The sequence below is a fragment of the Ranitomeya variabilis genome, chromosome 3 (assembly GCF_051348905.1).
Source record: "Ranitomeya variabilis isolate aRanVar5 chromosome 3, aRanVar5.hap1, whole genome shotgun sequence".
In the NCBI taxonomy this organism is placed as follows: domain Eukaryota; kingdom Metazoa; phylum Chordata; class Amphibia; order Anura; family Dendrobatidae; genus Ranitomeya; species Ranitomeya variabilis.
In genome coordinates, this window is record NC_135234.1 from 708432411 (window position 1) to 708456067 (window position 23657).

General features: G+C 42.5%; 1 protein-coding gene across 1 annotated transcript in view; it reads right to left on the bottom strand.

Moving 5' to 3' along the window:
* B3GLCT (beta 3-glucosyltransferase) overlaps positions 1-23657 on the bottom strand; it is a 530741-nt gene that overhangs the window by 339769 nt on the left and 167315 nt on the right. Inside the window, exon 2 of the mRNA XM_077298263.1 lies at positions 23512-23567. Coding sequence (XP_077154378.1) covers positions 23512-23567 — 56 coding nt within the window. The remainder of the gene's footprint in view (positions 1-23511; positions 23568-23657) is intronic.

The window sequence follows — 23657 nt, forward strand, 5'->3', positions numbered from 1 at the left end:
ACATGTGGTACTTTCCTGATGAAGAAGTAATTTGGACTTTTAAACACGTAGATCAAACCACTATTTTCCATTTTTTAACACGTTGAACTCCTTTCAATGTATCTTTGATACAGTCACTAGATGACCCATGGATCTGCTGCAGCTGATATCTCTTCGATATTTACCAAAAGCCTGTATCAGGTTAGTAGAATCTAAAGGCCCCGTCTCACATAGCGAGATCGCTAGCGAGATCGCTGCTGAGTCACAAGTTTTGTGACGCAACAGCGACCTCCATAGCGATCTCGCTATGTGTGACACGTACCAGCGATCAGGCCCCTGCTGCGAGATCGCTGGTCGTGTCGGAATGGCCTGGACCTTTTTTTGGTCGTTGAGGCCCCGCTGACATTGCTGAATCGGTGTGTGTGACACCGATCCAGCGATGTCTTCACTGGTAACCAGGGTAAACATCGGGTTACTAAGCGCAGGGCCGCGCTTAGTAACCCGATGTTTACCCTGGTTACCAGCGTAAATGTAAAAAAAAACAAACACTACATACTCGCCTTCTGATGTCCGTCAGGTCCCTTGCCGTCTGCTTCCTGCTCTCACTGACTCCCGGCCGTACAGTGAGAAGTGAGAGCACAGCAGTGACGTCACCGCTGCGCTCTGCTCTCACTGTACGGCGGCTCAGTCAGAGCAGGAAGCAGACGGCAAGGGACCTGGACACCGAAAGGCGAGTATGTAGTGTTTGTTTTTTTTGGTAACCAGGGTAAACATCGGGTTACTAAGCGCGGCCCTGCGCTTAGTAACCCGATGTTTACCCTGGTTACCGGGTGCTGCAGGGGGACTTCGGCATCGTTGATGACAGTTTCAACGATGCCGAAGTCGTTCCCCTGATCGTTGGTCGCTGGGGAGAGCGGTCTGTGTGACAGCTCCCCAGCGACCACACAGCGACTTACCAACGATCACGGCCAGGTAGTATCGCTGGTCGTGATCGTTGGTAAATCGCTTAGTGAGACGGGGCCTTAAGTGTATGCTTTACATATCCACCGGATAAGACCTTATCTGCGTTGATCTCTCCATAAATTTTATAGTTAATGAAATCCACTTTGGCTCATACAACGACGGATGTTCCTTAAGCTTGAAGTTCACCTTTAATCTGTTTAGAAGTTTGGGGCTCTTGTTACCATTCATATTATCCGTCTCTCTGATTTGTCATCAATTTTCCTCCTGCGGCCACGTCCAGGGAGGTTGGCTACAGTCCATGGATCTTACATTTCTGAATAATATGTGCAACTGTAGTCACAGGAACATCAAGCTGCTTGGAGATGGTCTTCTAACTTTTACCTTTAACATGTTTGTCTATAATTTTCTTTCTAATCTCCTGAGACAACTCTTTCCTTCGCTTCCTCTGGTCCATGTTGAGTGTGATACACACCATGTCACCAAACAGCACAGTTAGGATCTGTAGCCCTATATACAGGCCCACTTACTGATGCTAGGTAATGGACACCGCTTTTGTCACATTATTTTCAGGGGTACAATCATTTCTGTCCAGGCCTATTTCATGAGTTTTATTTATTTATAAATTCTGTGGAAGCATGGCTGAAAACCAATGTCTGACTTTCATTTGTTAATTTTCATAGATCTTATATTTATTATTACTTCTGTCAGATTCAAGTTATTTATGTGACCATTGTGAGTTTTTCTGTCATTAAATGAGGGGTACCAACAATATTGGTCATGTGTGTATTTCTAGGTCCTGGTGATCAAATGCTGCGTTATGAAAACAGCACAGCTCAGCTGTGCTATGCGAAACAGTGATCACCAGATGCCATGATTTGTAGCCTTTGTATCTTATTGAATCAATATCCCGCTTTGTGTGCACATTAGTATCCTGAGCCATGCAGTGTTTGGGATCTATTAAGCGATCGGTGGGGGTCTCAGATCCAGACCCCTACTGATCTGCAGGTAAATAACCCCATAAGGTACAGTACGCCATGAAGTGTGTCATGGTGTTTTTCAGGAGCTAAGCCCGCACCACACAAGACAGATGTTGACTCTCTTAAATAGCTGGTTTTTGCCTTTAATAGCTGCAATTAGCGCCATCATTGATCGCCATCGTTCAACTCTTAAATGCCAACCACAGATAACAGCACGTAGCCACTGCAATCCACCGGGCAGTTCGTTTGTTCAAGTTCCCATTCCCCCAGCGATAGGACCAGAGGCTGCTGAGTTGAAGGCTCCCATGCCCATCATGTCATTTCTTCTGACGTCCAACTGCAGTCCAAGAGTCATAAAAGACATTGATTTTTTTTACCATATACAGAAACACTAACATAGCATATTTAAGTCCCCTAAGGAAACGACAATATTAAAGGGATTGTCCAGGCGGCAGTCAGTCTGTCCACTTTATGGGCGCTGCAATACTATTTATTTATTATAAAAAAAAATTGAAAGGAACGGATGGCACTCACCGGTTAAAAAACTTCTTTATTCCAATACTTTAAAACATCGGCGTCGGGAGGATGGGAGCAGGAGTGGAATGGATGACAGCCGTTTCGCGCCCACTGAGTGGGCTTCCCCGCTGTGCGGATTAACACTTTGTTGGAGCTATTTATTTATTATGCATTGCTTATACAGCACCATAATATTTCCCAGTGCTTTACAGACATTGTCATCACTGTCCCCCATTGGGGTCACAATCTAGATTCCCTATCAGTATGTCTTTAGAGTGTTGGAAGAAACCCACACAAACACGGGGCGAACATACAAACTCCTTGCAGATGATGTTGTTGGGATACCAAATGTTTATTTTATGCTTTACATTTCTTTTTTTTTATCTTTTCAGGATATTTAAAAATGTTTTTTCTACTTTTCTATTAAGAGAGTTTGTCCAGTCTTTTTATGACTGCAAACTCCTGCATCCTTAAAGCTTGTACACAGCACGCTGTGTTGCCAGTGACTAAGCGACTTGCACACTTACGGCCACATTCCAACTAGACATTTTGGCATCACTCAATTCACTTGTATTGTGAGAGGCCGAGAACATCTAGTCTGCAGGTGACTAATTGTATGTAAAACATGTGACCACCCCACTATCACCGTCAACATCGGAGAATCGTGACACGAGCTGAAAGGTTTCAGAAATTTGCAGTCTTCAAAAAGACCGGAGAACCACTTTAAGAGAAAAACAAAAAACATTTACGATAATAATAAAATGAACATAAAGAAATGTAAAAATCAATATATATATTTGTTATTGCAGCATCCTTAAAAGTCAACAGGGTAGGAGCCTTTGATACTAAGGCTGCACATGTTTTAGCCATGCATTTAAGGTGTACATTTTTTTACTGGATACCATTGCTTAGAAATTGTGCAGCCAACTGCATTTTCTAAACAGGTTTTCCAGTAGAAAAAGAATAGTAATCATTAAATAAACTTTATTTTTTCTGCATTGGATTCTAGAAGTGATAGATGCCACTATGTGCTAACATACTTCCAAGTGCATATATGCAATTTATGGCACAAACTCCGTGTGAATACTGCCTTAGCTGCTCCCCACTCTAGCACATAAATCATGGTCCTAGGTAGTGGTAATACATGCATTTACTGTACACGAATGTTACACCTGTATTTCTCTTTCTTTTTTTTTTCTTTTCTTTTTTTATATCCAGTGACCATTCTTTATTTTTGCCTTTATTCATGTCCTGGATGTTGATTCAAGGCCAATCTGACTCAATTTCGGGTTTTATAATAAAGCGTTTAAAAACATTATTCATTACGGGTCTGTGTAGCTACATTGGGCAAAAGCCAGGAGATTATATAATGCTAATGCAAGAAACATCAAGGGTGTTCAGGAACAAAAAATCAATACTCTCTATTCAATATGGGTCCGAGTGGCTTTGTTCTCTCTCTCTTTTTTTTTTTTTACTTTTTTCAAAATCTGAATAGTATCCAACTACAATGCAATCTCTTGCAATGACGAGCTCATTAGATAAATATCTCAAATATTGAATTTTTGGGCTGTTAATAATGGTCAATGCAAACACAAGACAAAAAAAAAAAAAAACAAAGAAAATAGCAAGGATCCTAATATTCTCACCTCCTCATGTTACCAGGTTTTTTTGACAAAAAAAAGGCTTAGTATATGTACATAAGGTGTCATTTGAATTAATTTTCCCAGGCGAAGCTGCTTCAGGAAAACAACAGCAGTCATTTCTAATGCTCCTTATCGGCAGTGACCGCTGGTCAGAGAGCCGCAGTTCCCATGCTGTCAAAAGACAGCGGGAGCACTCAGCTATGATCGGAGGTATAAAGTTTACCTCCAGTCACTGGTGTCAGCTAATGGGACTAATGCATCATCCGATGCCTGCTGCTGCTAATAACAGCAAGAAAAGGAGCGGCTGATGGGAGTATTCATCAGCCGGCTACTGCGCTGTAAATAAATTAAAACAAAAAAAAACTGTATGGTTCCCGATGTATTTTTGATAACCAGCCACACAAAACTCACAGCTGGGGGCTGCAACTCAGCTATCAGCTTCAGCAAGGCTGGTTCTCAAGAATAGAGGGGTCCCCACGCCGTATTTTTTAATTATGTAAATAAATAATTTTAAAAAACGGCGTAGGGTCCCCTACATTTTTTATCAACCAGCCTTGCTAATGCAGACAGCTGGGGGCTGGTATTCTCAGGCTGGTAAGGGGCCATGGGTATTGCCCCCCCCATTCAACAATTCTGGCGCTTTGCCCGGCTCTTCCCACTTGCCCTGTAGCGGTGACAAGTGGGGTTAATATTTGTGGGGTGGATGTCACCTTTGTATTATCCGGTGACATCAAGCCGACAAATTACTAATAGAGAAGCGTCTATAAGACACTACTAATCCTATAGTTGTATGGTAAATAAATACACAGCCAGAATAAAGTTTTTTATTTGAAATAAAGCAAAACACACTTTTACTTTTATATTTAAAAATAAACACAGTTATACTCACCTAACGCCTAGTTCCACTGAATCCCTCGTCTCCTGTAAGAAAACAAAAATAAAAAACACTATCCCTCACCTGTCCATTGTTCTGCCTCACGCCGTAATCCATGTCTGGGGGTAAACAGTTTTCAACCTGGACAGTGCCAAGGTGTGACTGTCCAGACAGAGAACCACTGGTGCCTGAACTGCTGCGAGTGCAGCCTCAGTGACCAGCGGTGACATCATCGAGGTTACTGCCGGTCACTGAGGTTGCCTTCCCAGCCGGGCTTAACTGCCGTGACCTCAGTGAGATCCCCGCTAGCAACGTGAGAAAAACCCTCTCTTACAGAAACTGCATCCAATTCTTCATAAAATCACTCTTTATGGTGGAAAAATATTTAAAAAAGGTCACAAGTCTACCCGATAACAAGCAAACGAGTCTCTGACTTCTGTCTTTAGTCATAGCACTTTGGAGGGTTTTTTTTTTTTTTTTTTATTAAGTTTTGGGCTAAAAATAATTTTTCTAATTGAATTTCACTGCACATTTGTGGATGCTGAGCTAACTGAGAATCTATCATTCTGCTCCTTCTGATACAGATAATCTGCCTTTTTCTGAACTCCTCTGAGCTGATTTGTGACAACAACAAAAATGAAAGTTGAGCTAAACTTTGTGATTATAAATCAGCTGAGAGAAGCTAAAAAAAAGAAAAAAAAGAAATATAAATGACTTAGAAACTCTCCTGTGTAAAAAGAGCTGACGGACAGGCTCTTAGTTAATTCATGCTGCAGCTAGCAATTTTTTTTAAATGAAACCTAGTTGCAAAAAGGATCTTAAGCCAAAAAAATATGCATTTAAGTACAAAGAAAAAAATTGTCCCTGAAGGTATCCATATTCGTTAACTGTACAGAAGGTTGCCAATGCTAATACAAAGTAATTGGCTGCGTCGGTAGAACGACTTAGTAAGAAAAGCTTCTCGGCCTCTGAACAGAAAGAGAGGTCTCCATCACTGATAGAAAACAAATCTCGAAAATAGTGAGAAAATGAAAAAGTCTCTTGGCTAAATCGATTTACATTAAATAATTAGGCTTTAAGTGGTGAGATGGCACAACTCTTTAGAGTTTGTCATAATGTACTATTTCACTTTTAAGGCAGATTTAGGATTTTTAAGGATTCATGCATATTTTATTTGTCTTCTACATAATATTCCGCTTTTTACAAACTATACAAATTTTCAGTATTGATAAGATTATTTCAAACATGTAGAAAAAAAATCATTTAGGCTAACGTTACAGGGCAACGTTTCCTGTGACAGCCATTATGAGACCGAAACGTGATCGATGCCGCTGCTACATTGCGGCACTATAGAAGTGAATGAGGTCGTATTGTGACACTTACACTACTACGACAAGAAAGTCGCAAAAGTACAGCAGGATATGGATGAAAAGCAACCTCATACATGAATGGCCTCTGGAGGTTTCACTGTTGGCAGGTAGCGATCACGTTTTATTTTATGGACAAGTATTCTTACATATGACTCAAACAGTCTGAAGGGGGCTGCATCAGAGAAAGGAAAAGGGGAGGAAAGGGCAAAGCGAGGAAAGGGCAAGGGGAGGAAAGGGCAAGGGGAGGAAAGGGCAAGGGGAAGAGTGCACAAGGACAGGAGCGGGCAAGGGGAAGAGTGGGCAAGGGGAAGAGCGGGCAAGGGGAAGAGCGGGCAAGGGGAAGAGCGGGCAAGGGGAAGAGCGGGCAAGGAGAAGATCATTGTGTTCAGACACTTGGCACTAGGATTTTGCAATAAAAATAACATAAAAGATGGATTTTTCGAGACACCATATGTTAATAAACAGCATGGTCATTTAGAAGAACTCTAACAAGAAAAATATGTCATGCTGGCAGTCTGTAATCGACACACTGCACATTATAGACCAGATTAATCGTAGATCCAGACATATCCGCTATCTCTGACGTCCCCATCACCATAAATTCACATAGAAGTGTCTTAATGTAATTACTCAATAGACAAACAGCAGGTATATATTGATAAGATAGGACTGTGACAATGTAAGCCTGGGGTGAGAAATTAGAAGCTAATTTAGAGTTTAACCTACTAGAGACAAATATAGAAGTAGATGAATAATCTGAACCTCTCCAAAATAAATACAAAGTAAGAAAAAAAACACAAATTATATTATTTATTGGTCAATTTAGTCTGAATACACGCTCTACCAGATCTACTAGCTGTTAACTATACAGTCTCCCAGCCATAGCCAAATAGTACCGACGTGCACCAGTCATTCATGGTCAATTATTAATTTGTATCCCAGTCTGCAAGACGAAGTCAAGCTAACAGAGGGGTCAAAACTGCTACATTACCCTATCTAATCAAGAGATAATTGACAAAGGAGGTTTCCACCTTTGAGGAACATTTATTTCTTTTTTTAAAGCTGGAACTATTACCACACCCAATTCAAAAGAAAGATGGGATCGAACAAAAAATATCCAGATTATAAATCGCCATATGTTGCGATGCTCATCTTAAAACATACTCTATATTAAATCATGGGTTTCAGAGGAAGTCCGAGAAGCGGCACTCACCACCGGCAATTTCAATACAAGGCACTTTATTTCAGTCACAGGATTGCAGACACAGACAGCAATGAAATGAGTAACAGCTGTTTCGCCTGAGAGCATGCTTCTTCGCAGACACGCAATGCGCTCACTGCGCCTGCCCAAGGCAGGAGAAAAGAGAGCAGGCGCCGCATCATTTCAAAACACCGGTTAGGAGGCGGCGCCCGGCGCCAAGATTTGAGTGACGGCTGTGCGGCGTCTGCAGCAGGGGGGAAAGGCCGGCCTCCTTGTCTGAAGACCAGGTATTTTGGACAAATTATAAAACTGATTATTTCGGCAGTTACAGCACACAGAACTAAAAGAGCCACCTTGTCAGAATGCAGCATTACTGCTGCACAAGGTGGCTCTTTTAGTTAAAAACGCCTGGGGGGGACAGATTCCCTTTAAGCCTAGAGCTAGGTGTCAATGACAGCTGACACCAAGCCCTAATTACCATTACCCTGATGCCACTGCATCAGCATGAAAAAGGTGGTGTTGAACCAAGATATTACATCACAAAACTTAAAAAAAAAATAATATCTTTATTTTGCTCAAAAAAGCCTGCATTACCTTACGAAAACGCAGCAAAAACGCATACAAAAACATGGCAAAGACGCACCAAAAACCCGTGTTTTTGCTGAACCTTTTTACCTGCCAAGAGATTCAGAAACCTCGCAGAAATTTCTGCAAGCAAATACTCATCGTGCACACATAGCCTTAGGCAGCTTGTTTACCTCAGGCAAAATGGACAAAAGAGATTTACTTGACTGTGAAGAGTCTAAAATTGTTACACGAAACACATGAGATAATATGTATATATGTTACTAATGCCGGAAGAAGCTGGCAGCGAAACGTACGTCGGGGTGAGTGGACGCCGAACGGGTACACGTGTGCGGAATTTGGTAAGCACATAGTAGTTCTCTGGCATTAGTAACATATATACATATTATCTCATATGACTTATATGGGGACTCTATTTTTGATTTGCCATATATTGATGGTGATATTAGTACGGCTTTTCCCATCATGGATATGTAATTAACATAATTTTATTAGCCTGATATGGCAGGATTGGGGGCCGGGTATAGTGATATTCTCATGAGTCTTGAGGTATTCCCTTCAGTATACTTTATTTCCTCACATTGTACATGTATGTTTTCTATGTCAGATGTAAAATTAGTATTTATAGCTGGGGCTATCTAATTACCTGTATTTGTTTATCTATGTGATTCTAACTGTTCGGTGTCCATTAACAGTATATTTGCTTTTTTATTTTGGTTTTATGTAATATTATTAAAATAAAAGTTAATTTTTATTTTCTTTGTGGGATCTCTTCATATTTCCACCTCCTATGGAGTAGTATGGAAAATTGGCTTGTTTCATTATTGGAAGTGCCCAATTTGTTATGTGGGACTCTGTGTGTGGTCTATACATATGTGGAAGTAGAATAAAAGTAAAACTTTACCTGTTCAAGACTTCAGCTTTAACCCCTTCACCCCCAAGGGTGGTTTGCACGTTAATGACCGGGCCAATTTTTACAATTCTGACCACTGTCCCTTTAGGAGGTTATAACTCTGGAACGCTTCAACGGATCTTGGCGATTCTGACATTGTTTTCTCGTGACATATTGTACTTCATGATAGTGGTAAAATTTCTTTGATATTATCTGCGTTTATTTGCAAAAAAAATGGAAATTTGGCGAAAATTTTGAAAATTTTGCAATTTTCCAACTTTGAATTTTTATGCCCTTAAATCACAGAGATATGTCACACAAAATACTTAATAAGTAACATTTCCCACATGTCTACTTTACATCAGCACAATTTTGGAACCAAAATTTTTTTTTGTTAGGGAGTTATAAGGGTTAAAAGTTGACCAGCAATTTCTCATTTTTACAACACCATTTTTTTTTAGGGACCACATCTCATTTGAAGTCATTTTGAGGGGTCTATATGATAGAAAATACCCAAGTGTGACACCATTCTAAAAACTGCACCCCTCAAGGTGCTCAAAACCATATTCAAGAAGTTTATTAACCCTTCTGGTGCTTCACAGGAATTTTTGGAATGTTTAAATAAAAATGAACATTTAACTTTTTTTCACAAAAAATTTACTTCAGCTCCAATTTGTTTTATTTTACCAAGGGTAAGAGAAGAAATTGGACCCCAAAAGTTGTTGTACAATTTGTCCTGAGTACGCTGATACCCCATATGTGGGGATAAACCACTGTTTGGGCGCATGGGAGACCACGGAAAGGAAGGAGCGCCGTTTGACTTTTCAATGCAAAATTGACAGGAATTGAGATGGGATGTCATGTTGCGTTTGGAGAGCCACTGATGTGCCTAAACAAGTGACACCATTTTGGAAAGTAGACCCCCTAAGGAACTTATCTAGAGGTGTGGTGAGCACTTTGACCCACCAAGGGCTTCACAGAAGTTTATAATGCAGAGCCATAAAAATAAAAATAAAAATTTTTCCCACAAAAATTATTTTTTAGCCCCCAGTTTTGTATTTTCCCGAGGGTAACAGGAGAAATTGGACCCCAAAAGTTGTTGTCCAATTTGTCCTGAGTGCGCTGATACCCCATATGTGGGGGGGAACCACCGTTTGGACGCATGGAAGGGCTCGGAAGTGAAGGAGCGCCATTTGGAATGCAGACTTAGATGGAATGGTCTGCAGGCGTCACATTGCGTTTGCAGAGCCCCTAATGTACCTAAACAGTAGAAACCCCCCACAAGTGACACCATGTTGGAAAGTAGGCCGCCTAAGGAACTTATCTAGATGTGTGGTGAGCGCTTTGACCCACCAAGGGCTTCACAGAAGTTTATAATGCAGAGCCGTAAAAATAAAACTAAAAATTTTTCCCACATAAAATATTTTTCAGCCCCCGGTTTTGTATTTTCCCGAGGGTAACAGGAGAAATTGGACCCTAAAAGTTGTTGTCCAATTTGTCCTGAGTGCGCTGATACCCCATATGTGGGGGGAACCACCGTTTGGATGCATGGGAGGGCTCGGAAGGGAAGGAGCGCCATTTGGAATGCAGACTTAGATGGAATGGTCTGCAGGCGTCACATTGCGTTTGCAGAGCCCCTAATGTACCTAAACAGTAGAAGCCCCACACAAGTGACCCCATTTTGGAAACTAGACCCCCCAAGGAACTTATCTAGATGTGTTGTAAGAACTTTGAACCCCCAAGTGTTTCACTACAGTTTATAACGCAGAGCCGTGAAAATAAAAAATCTTTGTTTTTCCCACAAAAATTATTTTTTAGCCCCCAGTTTTGTATTTTCCCAGGGGTAACAGGAGAAATTGGACCCCAAAGGTTGTTGTCCTATTTGTCCTGAGTACGCTGATACCCCATATGTTGGGGTAAACCCCTGTTTGGGCACACGGGAGAGCTCGGAAGGGGAGGAGCACTGTTTTACTTTTTCAACGCAGAATTGGCTGGAATTGAGATCGGACGCCATGTCGCGTTTGGAGAGCCCCTGATGTGCCGAAACAGTGGAAACCCCCCAATTATAACTGAAACCCTAATCCAAACACACCCCTAACCCTAATCCCAACAGTAACCCTAACCACACCTCTAACCCTGACACACCCCTAACCCTAATCCCAACCCTATCCCCAACCGTAAATGTAATCCAAACCCTAACCGTAACTTTAGCCCCAACCCTAACCCTAACTTTAGCCCCAACCCTAACTGTAGCCTTAACCCTAGCCCCAACCCTAGCCCTAATGGGAAAATGGAAATAAATACTTTTTTTTTATTTTTCCCTAACTAAGGGGGTGATGAAGGGGTGTTTGATTTACTTTTATAGCGGGTTTTTTAGCGGATTTTTATGATTGGCAGCCGTCACACACTGAAAGACGCTTTTTATTGCAAAAAATATTTTTTGCGTTACCACATTTTGAGAGCTATAAATTTTCCATATTTTGGTCCACAGAGTCATGTGAGGTCTTGTTTTTTGCGGGACGAGTTGACGTTTTTATTGGTAACATTTTTGGGCACGTCACATTTTTTGATCGCTTTTTATTCCGATTTTTGTGAGGCAGAATGACCAAAAACCAGCTATTCATGAATTTCTTTTGAGGGAGGCGTTTATACCGTTCCGCGTTTGCTAAAATTGATAAAGCAGTTTTATTCTTCGGGTCAGTACGATTACAGCGATACCTCATTTATCTCATTTTTTTATGTTTTGGCGCTTTTATACGATAAAAACTATTTTATGGAAAAAATAATTATTTTTGCATCGCTTTATTCTCAGGACTATAACTTTTTTATTTTTTTGCTGATCATGCTGTATGGCGGCTCGTTATTTGCGGGACAAGATGACGCTTTCAGCGGTACCATGGTTATTTATATCTGTCTTTTTGATCGCGTGTTATTCCACTTTTTGTTCGGCGGTATGATAATAAAGCGTTGTTTTTTGCCTCTTTTTTTTTTTTTTCTTACGGTGTTTACTGAAGGGGTTAACTAGTGGGCCAGTTTTATAGGTCGGGTCGTTACGGACGCGGCTATACTAAATATGTGCACTTTTATTGGTTTTTTTATATATTTAGATAAAGAAATGTATTTATGGGAATAATATTTATTTATTTTTTTCATTATTTTGGAATATTTTTTTTATTTTTTTTTACACATTTGGAAAATTTTTTTTTTACTTTTTTACTTTGCCCCAGGGGGGGACAATACAGATCGGTGATCTGCCAGTTTGCATAGCACTCTGACAGATCACCGATCTGAGAGAAGTGCAGGCTGCTTCACAGTGCCTGCTCTGAGCAGGCTTCTGTGAAGCCACCTCCCTCCCTGTAGGACCCGGATCCGCGGCCATCTTGGATCCGGGTCTGGACCAGGCAGGGAGGGAGGTAAGACCCTCGCAGCAACGCGATCACATCGCGTTGCTCCGGGGGCCTCAGGGAAGCCCGCAGGGAGCCCCCTCCCTGCGCGATGCTTCCCTGCACCGCCGGCACATCGCGATCATGTTTGATCGCGGTGTGCCGGGGGTTAATGTGCCGGGGGCGGTCCGTGACCGCTCCTGGCACATAGTGCCGGATGTCAGCTGCGATATGCAGCCGACACCCGGCCGCGATCGGCCGCGCTCCCCCCGTGAGCGCGGCCGATCGCATATGACGTACTATCCCGTCGGTGGTCATACGGGCCCACCCCACCTCGACGGGATAGTACGTCAAATGTCGGGAAGGGGTTAAAACCGAAGATATAAATTAATGCAGCCTAAAAGTGACCGGACAGGTTCTGAACCATCAAATTTTCCATATTATTGGACAGTCATTGAAAAGTCTAGCTTCCTTGTAAGGTTGCAGCTTATTGGTGAACTGGAGTCACCTCTGGTTCCAAGTAAAAAACTGCAGCGTTGACATAACTCAGACTGTACAATGTTTCCCGACGGGAGAGATTGGTGGAAACAACCTTGCAAAGATTGAAAAAAAAACAACCGTAGGGAAAAAAAAGGTAAAATAATCTGCAGATATTACTTTTTTTTTTTTTAAAGGGATATTCCCAATTATTATACAATGGTGTAAATACACTTAGTTATGGAGTCAATTCTCCATTTTTACTGTCAAAGTGGCACTGCTGTACAGGGCGCTGCTCCGTTCACATACATAGGGCTGTGTTGTACTTCCCTACACTGCAGATAGATGGCAGTGCTGCTGTGGAGGGGAAAACAATGCTGCTGCCCCTGTTCTTTTTCAAGGTCCTGACAATCAGACCCCTTCTGATCAGTAAGTAAAATACCGTATATACTCGAGTATAAGCCGAGATTTTCAGCCCATTCTTTGGGGCGGAAAGTCCCCCTCTCGGCTTATATTCGAGTCATACCCAGGGGTCGGCAGGGGAGGGGGAGCGGGGGCTGTCTAATTATACTCACCTGCTCCTGGCGCGGTACCAGCACGTCTTTTCCCCAGCGCCGGCAGCTTCTTCCTGTACTCTGTACTGAGTGGTCACATGGTACCGCTCATTACAGTAATGAATATACGGCTCCACCTCCCATAGGGGTGGAGCCGCATATTCATTACTGTAATGAGCGGTAACGGTGAATGCTCAGTACAGGAAGAAACTGCCGGCGCCGGGGAAGCAGGGACACACTACGCCAGGAGCAAGTGAGTATAACGGGGAGCGCAGCGCTGCACAATATTCACCTGCTCCCCGTTCCGGGCGCCACTCCGTCTTCAGCGTCTTCTGCAGTGACGCTCAGGTCAGAGGGCGCGATGACGTGGTTAGTGCGCGCCCTCTGCCTGAACGTCAGTGCAGAAGACGCTGAAGATGAAGCGGCGCCGGAAGGAAGTCAGGTGAATATTGAAAGTGCCGGGGGCCTGAGCGACGGAGAGGTGAGTATGTGATTTTTTTTCTATTGCAACAACAGCAAATGGGGGATGTCTCTGTATGGAGCATCTTATGGGGCCATAACGTTTGTGCCGCACTATATGGGGCAAGTGTCTGTATGGGGCCATAATCAACGTTTGTGCAGCACTATATGGGGCAAGTGTCTGTATGGGGCCATAACGTTTGTGGAGCACTATATGGGGCAAGTGTCTGTATGGAGCATCTTGTGGGGCCATAATCAACGTTTGTGCAGTACTATATGGGGCAAATGTCTGTATGGAGCACCTTCTGGGGCCATAACGTTTGTGCAGCACTATATGGGGCAAATGTCTCTATAGGGCCATAATCAACGTTAGTGCACCACTAAATGGGGCAAATATCTTTATAGAGCATCTTATGGGGCCATAATTAACGTTTGTGGAGCATTATATGGGGCAAGTGTCTGTATGGAGCATCTTATGGGGCCATAATCAAGGTTTGTGCAGCACTATATGGGGCAAATACCTTTATGGAGCCTCTTATGGGGCCATAATCAACATTTGTGCAGCATTATATTGGGCAAATGTGTCTATGGAGCATCTTATGGGGCCATCATAAACTTTATGGAGCATTATATGGGGCTCCTGATTCAATATGGATATTCAAAAACACTTAGCCTACTGATGTCTCAATTAATTTTATTTTATTGGTATCTATATTTGCTTTTGACATTTACCGGTAGCTGCTGCATTTCCCACCCTAGGCTTATACTCGAGTCATTAAGTTTTCCCAGTTTTTTGTGGCAAAATTAGGGGGGTCGGCTAATACTCGGGTCGGCTTATACTCGAGTATATACGGTACCATTATGTTTAATGTTGGGGGATCTCCTTTAGGCTGGAGTCACACACAACGTATAAAAAATAAAAAATCGTTACGTTTTACACGGACTAGAATCGCAGAAATGTTCCCTGAACAGTGATCCTTCTGTTATCTGTGTGCAGTGCGAGGATACGATTTTCTCACATGTAAGCATCCGTGTGACATACATACGGCATCCGTATGGCGAGATTTTCTCGCCGACCTGCAAAATGGACATATAATGGATCCACGGGCTCAAATAATCGGGAAAATACACACATATGCATGTATATATATATATATGTCAGTGACACGCATACCTCTCTGTGCTCTCATTAAATACATTTACATTTGACCAGCTTAATTTTCCTTAAATTGCCTGAGCCCCCGACAACCAATGTGCGAAAATTTCACACAGGCCAACTAGTATTACATATTTATATTTTTATTTACCGTATTTTGCGTATAAAACGACCCCCAACTTTTCCATTTAAAATATAGAGTTTGGAATATACTCGCCATATAAGTCGGGGGCGTGTGCGGTGCGGATGGTTCCCAGGGTCTGGAGGAGAGGAGACTCTCCTTCAGGCCCTGGGATCCATATTCATGTAAAAAAAAGAATAAAAATAAAAAATAGGGATATACTTACCTTCCGACGGCCCCCGAAGTTCTCCCGGCTCTCAGCGGCGGCTTCCATTCCCAGGGATGCATTGCGCGAAGGACCTTTGTGATGTCGCGGGGCCGTCGGAAGGTAAGTATATCCCTATTTTTTATTTGTATTCTTTTTTTGAATATGGATCCCAGGGCCTGAACCATCCGGGACCGCTCCCTGCACCATATGCAGCGACCTCAGAGCTCCACACATGCCGTACCCGGCGTATAAGACGACCCCCAACTTTTGAGAAGATTTCCAGGGGTTAAAAATTCGTCTTATATACCGGAAAATACGGTATTTCTTTTTTAAGAGAGGCAGCCCTCCTTGTACTTTTTTAGTGAATTAACTAATACAACGAGTTTGTCTTGTGCCACAATCCTTTCAGGTGTATAAGTTAAAATATCATTTGTTCTAATCTCATGGGCAGTAGGACAATCTCAGTGATGGCAAATGTTAAAAATGTTTAAGAAAAAAATCTATATAAAACCATCATTTTTTAGCAAAATCATCATCAATGCAGGAATACTGCATGATCACTAATGCCGACAAAAAGCAAAAAGCGGCAGTTTTCCAGAAGTCACGTCCCAATGAGTCATCATGCTGCTGAAGCCGGATAAATGCAATAATTGTTAATCCGAAAAGAATGAACAACATAAGTATTTTAGTGACAATCAAACAGTACACTTATCAAGGATTGGATTCTGCTTTAGCCATTTCAGAGCTGCTTTGTCCCCCATCTTGGCATTTTGATGGCCATTATTTATAGGCTGAGCCACAGGACTGTGGAAAGTACCTTGAGCTAGTCAAGGCTGTATATATAAACAAGCCCGTTTTTATATTAAAAAAAAAAAAAGGACACATTACCTTATATTTCTAGTTTTTATGAACAGTTTTGCTAATATAAACAGGCAATCACGCACAAGACATATAAATTCTACATTAACCCCTTCATGACCAGAGGTATTTTTCGGTTTTGCGTTTTCATTTTTTGCTCCCTTTCTTCCCAGAGCCATAACTTTTTTATTTTTTGGTCAATATGGCCATGTGAGGGCTTATTTTTTGCGGAACGAATTGTAATCTTGAATGGCACCATTGGTTTTAACATATTGTGTACTGGAAAACGCGAAAAAAATTCAAAGTGCAGTAAAATTGCAAAAAGGTGCATACCCACAGTTGTTTTTTATTTTGTTTTACCATGTTCACTAAATGCTAAAACTGACCTGACATTGTGATTCTCCAAGTGGTGAAAAAACATTCCAAACGGTCTTAAAAAAGTCGGGTGAGGGCTTATTTTTTGCGCGCCAAGCTGATGTTTTTAATGATACTATTTTAGTGTAGTTACAATCTTTTGATCGCCTGTTATTGCATTTTAATGCAATGTCGTGACAACCAAAAAACACACTTCTTGCGTTTTTACTTTGTTTCTCGCTACGCCGTTTAGCGATCAGGTTAATCCTTTTTTTTATTGATAGATCGGGCGATTCTGAACGCGGCGATACCAAATTTGAGTATGTTTCATTTTTATTTTTTTATTTTATTTTGAATGGGGCAAAAGGGGGGTGATATGAACTTTTATTTTATTTTTTATATATTTTTTTACTTTTCACATGCTTTAATAGTTTCCATGGGAGACTAGAAGCTGCCATAACCCGATCGCCTCTGCTACATACAGGCGATTATTAGATCACCTGTATGTAGCAGAATTACTTGCTATGAGCGCTAAACACCTGGCGGCGCTCATAGCAATCCGGCAATGACAACCATATAGGTCTGTAGTAGACCTCTGGGTGTCATGCAAACCGATCGGTGACCCGCGATCACCTGATGGGCAGATTTCCGGCACGATTGCCTTAAGCGCGTGTTAAATGCTGCTGTCAGAGTTTGACAGCGTCATTTAACGGGATAACAGCATCACCCAACTTTCCTGATCTTCCTCACCCTGCTATTTCTTCCTGGTATGTCCGCTGGCTGCTATGACTGGTTTTTTTTTCCCCTTCCCCTGCATGTTTTCTCATTTTAATTCCTTGATGCCAATACACAGTTTGGCTTTATCTTTCCACTTGGATCTATTTCCCCTTGCATTTTCCCTTCTGACTACTAATTAATCCCCTCCTGTGTCTGTGACCTGTCTCCCTGCTGCCCCTCCCTCCTGATCACACCTGGCCTATTTCAGGAGCCCTTAGCCTGTTATAAATTCAGAGACACAGGTCTGTCTGGACTTTGGTCTGTCTCTATAAGGATGTCTCTATAAGGATAACAGCAAATATTATAGCAGAAATATGCCAGAAATGAGCCAGAAGTGAACAGAAGGTAAGACTAACCACTGTTAATAACTGTACTAAATTTCATTCCCTTTCTGCCACACTTATTCTCATCATGCTGACATACGCTCTAACAGTTCTGGCTCCTTTACTCCTCACTCTCCTTCGCTATCCCCAAACCCCAGCACCCCCTAACCAAGTAATAATCTCTCCTTCCCTCCTGCTTCCCCACCTGACCTCCTCTGCTGACCTGCCGCTCAACCTCAGATCTCTCCTAATAACACACAAAGCAAGCCGCCCACTCTCCTTCTCTCACCTGCTCTGTCTCTCTCTGCTTCTCCTCAGTGCTGGAGACATATCTCCCAATCCTGGACCCCCACAGCTCATACCTCCCATTACTACCCCCTCCTATCGCTCCCAACCCAATATAAACACCCAAAATCTTGCCCACCTCAAATCCGTGCTCATGACGCCCACCCCCCTGCACCCTCTCTCTGGATCACTATGGAATGCCCGCTCCATCTACAATAAACTCCACGTGATTCACGACCTCTTTACCTCTCGTAATCTTTTCTTTCTGGGCATCACCGAAACATGGCTGACACCCTCTGACACAGCCTCCCCTACTGCACTATGTTACGGTGGCCTCCACTTCACCCACATTCCTCGCCCTGGCAACACACATGGTGGCTGAGTGGGCCTTCTCCTTTCTTCCAACTGTACCTTTAACCAAATCCCACCTCTACCCTCCCTTATCCTCCCCTCTTTTGAAGTCCACTCTGTCCGCATCTACTCCCCCTACAACCTCCAAATGGCCATCATATACCGACCTCCGGGCCCGACCACTGCCTTTATTGACCAATTCTCCACCTGGCTCCTTCACTTTTTGTCTGCTGACATTCCCACCATCATCATGGGTGACTTCAATATCCCCATTGACACCCACCAGTCAGCAGCCTCCAAACTCCTCTCCCTTACTTCGTCCTCCTCAGCCACCCACACAGACGGACACACATTAGACCTGGTCTTCACCCGTTTATGCTCCCTATCTAACTTCACAACCTCCCCTCTCCCTCTATCTGACCACCATCTACTCACTTTCTCATCCCTGTCCTCCTCACCTGTCACCCATGTCCAGCACCATGCGCACCCATGCAGGAACCTCGCACACCTAGACACCCACACACTCTCCAACTCTATCCTACCACTGTCCTCTATATCCTCACTCCACGACACAGACACTGCTTTCTACAATGCCACTTTTGCATCAGCTATTGACACAGTCGCCCCTGTCATGCATAGCAGAGTGTGACGAACCAATAGACAACCCTGGCACAATAACATCACTAAAAAGCTTCGGCAAGTATCGAGATTTGCAGAACGGCGTTGGAAGAAAACGCATTCACAAGATGATTTCACTGCACTCAAACAAGCAACACTGGCATTCAAATCAGCTCTCACCTCTGCTAAACAGGCCTACTTCACAACCCTCATATCTTCCTTATCCCACAACCCCAAACAGTTGTTCAACACTTTTAACTCCCTCCTCCGCCCACCTCTGCCCCCTCCAACTTCCCTAATCGTTGCTGAGGACTTTGCCACGCACTTCAAAAATAAGGTAGACCAAACAAGGCAAGACTTTGTTGTCCAACCACCACAACCCCTTTGTATGAGAGACCAATGCCCAAACCCCATAACTTCACTCTCCATAATCTCTGAAGGGGAGCTTGCTCATCTTCTCTCCAAATCACACCTCACCACTTGTGCACTTGACCCCATCCCATCCCACCTCCTCCCCAACCTCAGCACCACACTAATCCCATGCCTAACCCATCTCTTCAACCTTTCACTAACTTCTGGTACCTTCCCCTCTGCCTTCAAACATGCCACACTCACACCTACACTCAAAAAGCCATCCCTTGACCCAAGCGGTATGTCCAGCTATCGCCCCATATCTTTGCTCCCATTTGCATCCAAACTCCTTGAGCAGCACGTCCATGCTGAACTTTCCTCTCACTTTGCATCTAACTCTCTCTTCGACAACCTACAATCTGGCTTCCGTCCCCACCATTCCATTGAGACTGCCCTGACCAAAATTACTAACGACTTACTTACAGCCATAGCTAACAGACAATTCTCTATACTCCTCCTCCTAGACCTGTCCTCTGCCTTCGACACAGTTGACCACTGCCTCCTACTACAGATCCTCTCTTCCTTTGGGGTCAAAGACCTTGCCCTATCTTGGATCTCCTCATACCTTGCCAACCGCACATTTAGCGTTTCCTACTCCCATACTACCTCTTCATCTCGCCCCCTCTCTGTTGGTGTCCCTCAAGGCTCTGTCCTAGGACCCTTACTCTTCTCAATCTATACACTCGGCCTGGGACAACTCATAAGGTCCTATGGCTTCCAGTACCATCTATATGCCGAGGACACTCAGATCTACCTCTCTGGCCCAGATGTCACCTCTCTGCTCTCCAGAATCCCAGAGTGTCTATCAGCCATATCCTCCTTCTTCTCCTCTCGCTTCCTCAAGCTCAATGTGGACAAATCAGAACTGATTATCTTTCCTCCATCTCGCATATCTTCCCTACCTGATCTATATATCAAAATAAATTAAATCACACTTTCTCCTGTCCCCAAAATCCGCTGCCTCGGAGTAACCCTTGACTCCGCCCTGTCCTTCAAACCGCACATCCAAGCTCTCGCCACCTCCTGTCGCGTCCAGCTCAAAAATATTTCCAGAATCCGTCCTTTTCTCAACCCACACTCTACCCAAATGCTCGTGCATGCCCTAATCATCTCCCGCCTCGACTACTGCAACATACTCCTCTGTGGCCTACCTTCTAACACTCTCGCACCCCTCCAGTCCATCCTTAACTCTGCTGCCCGACTAATTAATCTCTCTCCTCACTACACTCCTGCTTTCCCTCTTTGCAAATCCCTTCACTGGCTCCCAATTTCTCAGCGTATCCAGTTTAAATTACTAACACTGACCTACAAAGCCTTCCATAATCTTTCTCCTCCGTATATTTCCACACTAATCTCTCAATATCTTCCCTCACGTAATCTCCGGTCCTCCCAAGACCTCCTCCTCTCCTCCACGCTTATTCGCTCCTCACCCACTCGCCTCCAAGACTTCTCCCGAATATCACCCATGATCTGGAATTCAGTGCCCCAACACATCCAGTGATCCACTACTTTTGGATCTTTCAAAAGAAACCTGAAAACCCACCTCTTCAAAGAAGCTTACAACCTGTAAAGACCACACGGCCACCTCAACACCATTGGAGCTACTGCAACCCTCGACCTACTGTCTCCGTCCCCATAATCCTGTAGAATGTAAGCCCGCAAGGGCAGGGTCCTCTTCCCTCTGTACCAGTCTGTCATTGTTAGTTTTGTTTACTGTAAGTGATATTTGTATTTTGATGTAACCCCTTCTCATGTACAGCACCATGGAATTAATGATGCTATATAAATAATAATAATAACAGCAGCGGAAGGATCGCGATTCCTCCCACGGATGTTAGGGGCACATGACAGCTGATCAGATCAGCTGTCATAGGCAGAAAAAGGTGCTGGCTATGATCCAGAAGTGGAAAGAACATAATTTTACCATAAAGTGAAAAGAATTATCAAACGAGCTGTCTAAGAGCCAAGGACCACCTAAGGAAAGGTGCAGAAAGATCTGGAATTAGAAGGTACAATTATTTCAAAGAAAACAATGAGTAATAAACTCAACCTCCATGGCCTCTATGCACCGTCACAATGCAAGCCTCAAATGCTGAACAAAAAGAATATTAAAGCACATTTAAAGTTTGCTCAACAACTTTAGACAAGTTTGTGAAATACTGGGAGAATATAGTCAGAGGAGAACAAACTCTTTAGATGTCGTAATTAGTGATGAGCGAGTATACTCGTTGCTCGGGTTTTCCCAAGCACGCTCGGGTGTCCTCCGAGTATTTTGCCGTGCTCTGAAATTTAGTTTTTATTGTCACAGCTGCATGATTTGTGGCTGCTAGACAGCCTGAATACATGTGAAAATTCCTAAACAAACAGGCAACCCCCCCATGTATTCAGCCTGTCCAGCAGTTGCAAATGATGCAACTGTGTCGACAAAAACTAAATCTCCGAGCAGTCACAAATACTCGGAGCATGCTCGGGAAATCCCGAGTAACGAGTATACTCGCTCATCACTAGTTGTAATACATCTAATCGTAATACATCAAAAGGCACTGCATATCACCCCCATAACACTAAGCAAACAGTGATGTTTGTGTGTGGTAACATCATGATGGGGGGCTGTTTTACAGCATATGGCACTGGTATACTTCAGATAACTGAAAGAAGGGTGAATGAACAAATGCACAGAGACATTCTTGATAAAAAAAAAAAAATCTCCTGCCATCTATCAGGATGATGAAGACAAAATAAGAGTGGACATATGAGCAAGACAATAATCCCAAACACACAGCCAAGGAAATTCTCAACTAATTTCAGAGAAAGAAAATAAATCTGCTAGAAAGGCCGAGCCAATCACCAGACCTGAATCTAGTAGAACATTTTTGGAGGGAACTAAAGCTCAGAGTTCATAGAAGGAGCCCATGGGACCTTCAGGATGCGAAGAGTGTTTGTGTGGAAGAATGGGCCATAATCACACCTGAGCAATGCATGCGACTAGTTTCTCCATACAGAAGGTGTCTTGAAGCTGTCATCACCAACAAACGCTTTTGAACAAAGTACTAATTAAATTTCAGTAAGCGTGTTCAATACTTTTTCCCTGTGCCGTTTCTCATTATTACATAAAACTTAATTTATCTATGGTTTGATTTCTTTGCCTGTGTATTGGATGGGTTACAGATATCTGATGATCATTTCATATCTATAGTACCTTGAGAAATATATTTACTTAGAAAACCGGTGACGTGTTCAATACTTATTTCACCCGCTGCATGTGGTGATCAAATGATTGCATTTAGGTCCTCAATTAAAGACACTGTACCTCTCCTTTGGGAAAGAAGACTGAGAAGATTGCAAAGAAACACATGTACATAGAGTAGAGAAAGTAAACTGAATATGGGTACCATTGATGCTTATATAGGTTATCTGTCAACATTATATGCCCATTCATGTCATGGTAATTTTGCAATTTTACGCTTGATAATGGCTATCTTTGCGTTTTATCAATATAAAAGTCTAGCTATATAGGAGTTAATAACAAAACATTTACTTTACATAAAGCAAAGCAGGTTGACTAATGCAATTAAAGGTGACTCCAATAATTGTTAGATTTTTAGGAGGCTTTTCAGAAATATAGAAATCACATTTTCATAGCAAGTTTTGTTCGGTAGAACACGGGTTTCATTTGGTATTTTAGAAGATATTCTGAAAAACAATTTTCAGTTCAACAGAAATAGTGGAATACTTTGAGGATCATAATAATACAAGATATATATCAGCAAATAAACCGCTGCAGGGAATCTCATAATAGAGTGACCTGCTGCATTGTATCATTGCACTCTGGTTATTTGATTCATACAAAAAAAATTTCAATCTGATTTTGCACCTATTTGACCACAGGGAATTTCAAGCGGCTTACACAATTATAATATATAGAGAGATTGTTTGACAGCAAGGTTGTTTTTTGTTCCTTTTTTTCTGTTTGAAGAAGAGAGCAAATTTAAAGCTCCTGCATTGTTCTTCTCATTTATGGAAAGAGGAACAGAAATATCTAATAGAAAAATCAAAATGAGGAATTCAACCTGTAAAATTAAATAAAGCCATTTGTAGCAATTGTTTAATGTGACCTTCTAATTAGATTTTTACACGTTCCGTGTATAGATGAAGTAGAGCAAGAATGACACTTACCTGAGGTGGATATACGCTCTCTTCGGGACTGTGTGCAGCAATGATGCCATAAACATCTGTTAGTAAATAAAAACAAAAAAAATTAAAATTAAATTAACATGACAAATAAAACTTAAAATGTGGTTTCCATGTAATTACAACTATCA